At 39.9% G+C, this 7,858-nt stretch overlaps 1 protein-coding gene across 1 annotated transcript; it reads right to left on the reverse strand.

Annotated features, from left to right (window-relative positions):
* Positions 1 to 312: 312 nt before the first annotated feature.
* On the reverse strand, positions 313 to 1,266 carry LOC127573294 (hemoglobin subunit alpha-like). Its single transcript, XM_052021351.1, has 3 exons — positions 1,153 to 1,266; positions 714 to 921; positions 313 to 438 (listed from the first exon to the last, which is right to left on the reverse strand). The coding sequence occupies exons 1-3, from the start codon at positions 1,245 to 1,247 to the stop codon at positions 313 to 315; spliced, it is 429 nt and encodes a 142-aa protein (XP_051877311.1). The 5' UTR covers positions 1,248 to 1,266.
* Between the last annotated feature and the right edge of the window lie 6,592 nt (positions 1,267 to 7,858).

Below are 7,858 nucleotides of genomic sequence, written 5' to 3' on the forward strand. Positions count from 1 at the left end.
ATTGTTTGTGTTCTTGCTAGTGGGCACGTCTGACTGTTCTTATTCTAAAATTAAGTATGTTTAAGAAATCAGCCACAGCAAACCACAAAGCATTGATGGAAGTGGATGTTTATTTAGCACTCAGTTTACCAATTATGTCAAAAATTAATCAATGACAGATTGTGGAAATGATTAAAGAATGAGAGCAAAAGCAAACACAATGAGTGTGTTTACAGGACTAATGAGTTATTAGCAAGCATCTTGAGAAAACATGCAGGTGGGGATTTAAATGACGATCTTGCTGTCTTCCACCACAGTTTGTTGATTGTGTCTTTAACGGTAGTCGGAGCGCAATTCATGTGTAAGCAACTCAAGAAATTTGTCAACAGCACAGTGGGCTGCAGCGGGGAACGAGGACAAGTAAATGGCCAAGGTGACCGCAATACAATCGGCGAACAGCTGTAAAAGTAAAAAAAACATAACATGAGGTGGTGCTAATGTTCTCAACACATTCTTTTTACACATTAAATGAGTGTTTGTTGTTTGTACTTTAACTGCTCTCTTATGTATAATGTACAGGGAAAAAATATTCCCAGCTGAGCTGAACATGATTACACTTCCAGACAGTCAAAATTTCAAGTAGATCAACTTGAAAGTGCAATGTTGCTGATCTGATCACAATATCAAGGCTTGTGCAATGAAAATAAGGCAGAATTTGTGAAAAAGTTACGTACGTTGAAGTTTTGAGGATCCACCAGAAGTTCTTTACCATGTTTCTTGGCAAGTTCTCGCATGTGTGTAGGAAGGTTGTCCAAGTTTTGCGCTGCTTTCGCCACAGCTTTCATTACCTGATGACCATGATCTTTGACTTGCTGATCAGAGGACTTGAAGCCAGTGAACTTCGGGAAGTATGTCTTGGTTTGAGGATGAACATCAAACAACCTTCAGAAACATGGAAAATAAAGGCAGAGTTCATTTGCAGACACAATGTACACTAAATCTCACCTAGCATTACATTCCACTATTTTGAGACCAGCAATCAGCCTATTTTGGAAAAACTTCAATTCTATGCAGAGAAGGTCTCAGTGTTCCAAGGAAATGAAAAGAAAATGTTAACGATCACAAATAATTGCTGAAAATGCAACAATTATCATGTAAATCTAAGAAAATTACCTGGCTAAAGCATCTGCACCCAAAGCTTCAGCATTTGCTGCTAGATCCCTGCCCAGGCTTTCTATTACCTGTCTGTTGGCATCTGACAGCACCATTCTTGCTGACTTTTCTCTCTTTCAGAACTCTCAATACTTGCAAGATATCTCTCGCTCAAGGCACCCTGTATTTATTGCAATTCATACAGAGCCGCACCCTTTCTGCTCCACTTTTCCCATTGGTTGTGTGTCCTGACTCATTGTCTATTGGATTAATTCAAATCTAATGATAAGAGACAATACCGAATAGAGAGCCAATCATCTGTTTCACATACATCTGTTAGCAAAGATATCTTGTTCCAGAAAAGCTAAACTCCACCTACCACACATTTCACATGAAAAACTTTTGTGAAGGTTTACTTTATTTTCATATAAATTATTAGTAAATGTACATTAATATATCTCTTTAATCAATGTGTTTCCAAACTGACCCTAATATCATTCAGTCTAACTCAATTGACTGGATTTGACCTTGAATTCACCCATTCAAATTCAACGTCGTCACCCTCAGTCTTTTTATTTCACAACTATTTAACCTCAGAGTGCAGGCAGACGGGGGGTTCTGAAATTTTCACAAGACACCCAGTTGCATACACTACACAGTGAGCTGCCCACCCTTCCAGAAACTGACTGGGCAAAAATTTTAATATGTAACCATGTTGGACCAGGAAAAGCGTAGGCCAGGAATCACATGAATGATGTGAATTAGTGTACAGCAGAAGGATGTTGGTTGAGTTCGAGTTTATGGAGGGTGTAAGATCTGAGGATGGCCAGGGCAACATTGGAATATTGGTCTGGAGTTGCATAAGCATGGGTGAGCTGAGCTGATGCTATAGGGGTTAGACTGGCACATTTAGAGAAGGAAGCTCAGCCACAAGCTCAGCTCAGGTTTAAGGTTACATGCGATCAAACAGTGGAAAGGAGACTGACGGAGTCAGTGGTATGAGATCAGAGTTGTGCAACCAAAGACTATATTTTTGATCTTCCTAAAGCTCAGTTGGAGCAAAATTCTGCTCACCCATTGCTAGGCATCAAATAAATAGTGTAACTGATCAGAGGCAGTGGAGGAGTCAATAGAAGTGGCAAGGGGATAGAACATTGTGTCGTCATTGTACATGTGCAACCTGATGTGTTTTCGATGCCACTGAGAAACGTTCGCAACTGGTTATTTGAAGAAGTCCATTTTCAAGCATTTTCTTTACATGTTTAATTTTAAATTCATCTTTATGATTAGCCTGAAATGAATCTGAAATTGTATGCATGATTTAACACAACTAGTGAAAGTGTTTTACATGAAATAATGATACTAAAATACTTGAATGTTATCAGAAAACTGAATGTTATTAGTATTTTATAGCGAACAGAATTTATTATTTCAATGACATTTTATAGTGGATGGAATTTTGTGATTTCAACAACAGACTTTCATGAAGTGAACGTAAGAAACAGGAGGAAAATTTGACCACTCAGCCCTTGAGACTGCCGATTCATTCAATAAGAACATGGCTGATCTGCTCAATGACCTCAACTCCACTTTCTTGCCTGATCATCATTATCGTTTATTCAACTGTAGTCTAAATATCTACCCATCCCAGTCTTAAGTATAATCAGCATATATTTAACATCCAGAGTACTCTGGATTATTCCAAAGATTCGCAACCCACCAAGAGAACAAATTTCCCATTACCTCAATGTTAAAGTAGCCAACCCTGTTTTATGAGACTGTGCTTCCTGCTTCTGGATCTTCCACAGAGGGTAACATCCTCACAACATTGACACTGTCAAGCTCCCTACTTACCTCTCTTTCCTCTGAGCTTCAGAGAATATAAGCACATTCTGCTCAATGCTTCCTCATAAGCCAATCCACTGATTATAAAATAACTTTTTTTCTGTGCACCATCTTGTCCCAAACCAACTCTTTTAACGTGTTAGGAAAGTAAAATTTATATACAAAAATGAGCAGAGAATATGTGCTTTTAATTTTAATATCTTTCATGCCTCACAGGCTTATTTGTTTATCTGTCTGAAATATTAACAAGCTCAATTCTAAGTATTTGAAGGTGTGGGCGAATGACAAGATGAAAGAAAAACGAGAGGTAGACAGGACTTAGCTTATCCAGTGAATGCAGCAGTGCAGTCAGACTGTGTCACATAACACCCAGAATGGATGCTGTTTTTCCTTCATATTTTTAAATGCTAAAACAGTTTAAAAAAATTAATTTTGGAAAAATATAATCCAGAATGTAGGTAACCTCAAATGTATCTATAAAGCAAGATGTGCCACAAATGGAAACATAAAGGAAAATTAATCTGGGGATGAGATTGCATTGTGAACTGGCATTGACTCAATGGGCTGAGTATTCTTCTTCTTAGGCATAAGGAAATATGGAGTACATTTGGCATTTCTTAATAGCTAATTATCCCAAAACATTTTTGTGAAGATGGATAAAAATGACATTTTTTACAAAACACAACAGTAGTATAATTGGTGAATATACTTTTACAAGGAACAATGAAACTGATATTTTAGTGTTGTTAGAAAACTAAACTTCTTTTGCACTTAAAATTCCATAGATTATAAAAAGTTACATTGTTGTCATCTCAGCAACAGACTATCATTCTGCAGTTCTGTTGACTGCATAATCAGGCCAATGTTTGATTCACGTTGTCATATCTTTTTCATAGTTTCATATAGTTCTTATTTCCTATATTTCATTTATTGTCATAGTACACAGAAGGAGGCCGTTCACTCCGCTGAGTCTGCACTGGCTCTCAGATCAACCCCATCAATTCCATTTCCGCACTTACTTCTCTGTAACCTGTTCTCTCCCACATGCCCATCAGCTGCACCCAATTCTCTTTTCGCACATTGACACTAAGGAGTAATTTAGAGCAACCAAAGAACTTACCAATGCACATCTTTGGGATGAAGGAGGAAAATGGAAGAAACAACACAGTCACCTGGAGAATGTGCTAGCTCAACACAAACATTTCAAGAAAGTCAAGAGTAACTTTTTGAATATCTGATGAAATTATCAATGTACTATATTTCTTTTTCTCTCTCTAAATCTTGCACTAGTTTCCTTATGTTTATTTTGTTGTTCATTTTTTGTGCATGTGTAAACTATGTATAATTTATATTAAATTAAGTTTATGCTAACTTATGTCTGTCCTATTTGTAATGTACTGTGCTGCTGCTGCAAACAGCTAATTTTCATGCCACTTATACCCTGTGTATGTATGCATTTGACAACAATGAACTTGAAACTTGAAACATTAGATATTACTTATGAATTTCTTTCCGTGTTCAAAATCTTTCATAGCTTACAGAACATTTCTTTACCTCTTCAAAACAAGAAAATGCTGTGTTTAAATCTACATATTTCAGGTTTTGAGTGAATAGCAGAATACAGGATAAACAAGAGGTAACCTAGATATGGCTTATCTAATGAATGCAGCAGGACAGTCTGTTTGTACCTGGAATGAATGCATCAGCATGTGTGCCCACTGTATGTGCTTCAACGGTTATTTTGTTTGTCACTTTTGTTTTAATTACTAACTAGGTAAAAACATTTTTCATGTGGGGAAAATATATCTCAGAATGTAAGCGTCTTTGAGCAGAGAACCCATGAAGCAAGAAGTGCAGTTAATGGGCAATAGCCTTTGACATAAATGTGAGCATTTTTGTAAATATAGGGAATGAGGAGAAATTCATCTTTCATCACAGAGAGTCAGAGTTGTAGAATTATACAGCATAGAAACAGGCCCTTTGGCCCAACTTATCCATGCCAACCAAGATTCCCATCTAAGCTAGTCCCACCTGCCAGTATATGGCCCATATCCCTCTAAACATTTCCTATCTGTGTACCTGTCCAAGTGTCTTTTAACTTTTATTGTACCCTCCTCAACCACTTCCCGTGGAAGCTCGTTCCGTATATGCAGTCCCTCAGGTCTCTTTTAAATCTATCTCCTTTCACCTGAAATCTATGCCACCCAGTTTTTCATTCCCTTTCCCTGGGAAAAAGACTGTGTGCATTCGCCCTATCTGTGCCCCAAATGATTTTATATGCCTTTATTAGGTCATCCCTCAGTCTCCTACACTTCAATGAATAAAGTCGTAACCTGCCTGACCTCTCCCTACAACTCAGGCCCTCGAGTCCTGGCAACATTCTCGTTAATATTCTTTGCACTTTTTCTAGCTTAATGACATTGTTCCTGTAAAACAGGGTAACCAAAACTGTACACAATACTCCAGGTGCAGTCTCACCAACATCTTGTATAACTGCAACATAACATTCCATCTCCTGTACTGAATATCCTGACCAATGAAGGCCAGCATGCCAAATGCCTTCTTCACCACCCTGTCTCCCCATGACTTCACTTGCCCTAACATATGAATGAGTATCAATCTCCAATTATGTATACAATGGTGAATTTAGCTCTCTTGATGTCAAAGGATGCAAAAACTCAGAGGACCACTTTATTCTTTCCACATTCTCATCAACTGTCCCCAGATTCTGCCACTCAGCTACACACTAATGACAATTTACAGCAGCCAAATAACCTACCAACCCACACATCTTTGAGATGTGGGAGGCCAGGACTGAAAATGGATCATTGACCGTCCACTGGCTGCACCACTGTGCCGCTCACTAATAACTTCAATTAATTTCATGCCATCATATATGCCTTTTTATTGCCCCAAATCAATCCATGATTTTGCAAATCCAACCTGGTAATTGGTAATTGGTTTATTATTGTCACATGTAACGAGATGCATCTCTATAGAACTCTGGTTAGGCTGCATTTAGAGTATTGCGTGCAATTCTGGTCACCTCACTATCTGAAGGATGTTGAGGCTTTAGAGAGGGTGCAGAGGAGGTGTACCAGGATGCTGCCTGGATTAGAGGGCATGTGCTATCAGGAGAGGCTGGACAAACTTGGGCTCTATTCTTTGGAGCGGTGGAGGCTGAGGGGTGATCTGTTGGAAGTGTATAAAATTATGAGGGGCATAGATAGGGTGGACAAGCAATATCTTTTTCCCATTATTGAGAGATCCAATACCAGGGGGCATGTATTTAAGGTGAGAGGGGGTAGGTTCAGAACAGATGTGAGGGGTACATTTTTTACTGAGAAAATGGTGGATGCCTGGAATGCGTTGCCTGAAAGGGTGGTGGGAAGCAAGTTCATTGGAGGCTTTTAAGAGGGGCTTGGATGGGCACATGATTAAGAGGAAAATAGAGGGATATTGCATTCTGTAGGTAGGAGGGAATAGCTATGTTGGCACAACATTGTGGGCCAAAGGGCATGTTCTGTGCTGTACTGTTCTGTTCTATGTTCTATGTTTTATGAGATGCAGTGAAAAACTTTTGTTTGCATGCCATCCAGGAAGATCATTCCATACATAAGTACATCGAGGTGGTCCAAAAGGAAAACAGTAACAGAATGCAAAATATACTGTTACAGTTACAGAGAAAATGCACCGCAGGTAGACAAATAAGGTGCAATGGCCATGGTGAGGTAGATTGAAAGATCAAGAGTTTATCTTTATCATATAAGAGGTCTGTTATAACAGTGGGGTAGAAGCTATCCTTGAGCCTGGTGGTACTTCCCCACCACTATAGACTATGACATGACCCATCCCACAGACAAGTGCATTTTGAAATCCAGATGCAGCGAAAACAAGATGCAAATTCTGCGTGTTTGGTATGTATTGCTGGCACAGAGTTTTATTAGTGGGGAAACCCTGATTTACCCAAGTCAGCCTTCAAGGCTGTTTTTTATAGTCTTCTTTATCAATTTAAATTGGTCACAGCAGAGGCTTGAGCTACTCTCCCAACCCATCCCGTTATCGAGTCCAGGACTCAACAAGTAAGTGACAGCCTCCAAGATACCGCACCCGGCCGACCTTAGTCGGTCATAGAGTCATACAGCACAGAAACAGGCCACCATGTGTTTGCCAACTATTCTGTACCTATCTATACTAATCCCTTTTACCATCACTTGGTACTGTGCTTTAGCAAGTCAAGTATTTGTTTAGATGCTTCTTAAAGTTTGTGAGAATAGCTGCCTCCACCATCTTCTCAGGCAGCTTCGAGGGAGCTGTTACAGCCTCACCAGAGTTTATGCAGGAGTCTGGGAGGGATTTCTGTCCAACAATAGAGACCCTGGGACTGGCAGAGAAGTCCCTCAGCCAGAGTCAGGCATCAGTGGGTGGAGGGAGAACTGAAATGAGGTTTTTGACCCACTGCAGAAAGTCAAATTTTTGCTGAGGTTTATCTCAGAGCGGGAGATTAAAGGAGGGCACGTGGAGGTCTTGAAAGAGGAAGGTGATGGAGCAAAAACAAACTGTTGGACAAACTCAGTGGGTCAGGCAGCATCTGTGGGGACAGAGGGATGGTCAACATTTCAGTCGAGACTGTGCATCAGGACTGGTGTTGGTATAGATAGATAGGTAATGGTTGGCATACATATGGTGGGCTGAAAGGACTGTTTCTGTGCTGTATGACTCAGGCTGGTGGTGTGGTGTTTCCCAGAATGTTGCCAGTGTCTCGCTGAGTCCAGGACTTAACGGTGGGACAGAGAGGGAGAGTAGGTCAAACCTCCGCCATGACCAATTTACATCAGTAAAGTGATGGAGATGGGGGATGGGATGGGGAGGGGTGGGGGTG

The sequence above is a fragment of the Pristis pectinata genome, chromosome 8, assembly GCF_009764475.1.
Source record: "Pristis pectinata isolate sPriPec2 chromosome 8, sPriPec2.1.pri, whole genome shotgun sequence".
NCBI lineage: Eukaryota > Metazoa > Chordata > Chondrichthyes > Rhinopristiformes > Pristidae > Pristis > Pristis pectinata.

Excerpts from the sequence above, each read along its gene's own strand:
- LOC127573294 (XM_052021351.1), bottom strand. The coding sequence starts at position 1,247 with ATGGTGCTGTCAGATGCCAACAGACAGGTAATAGAAAGCCTGGGCAGG. Across the intron at positions 922-1,152 it reads GGTGCAGATGCTTTAGCCAG|GTTGTTTGATGTTCATCCTC; the intron begins GTAATTTTCTTA and ends ATGTTTCTGAAG. Across the intron at positions 439-713 it reads TGGATCCTCAAAACTTCAAC|CTGTTCGCCGATTGTATTGC; the intron begins GTACGTAACTTT and ends TTACTTTTACAG.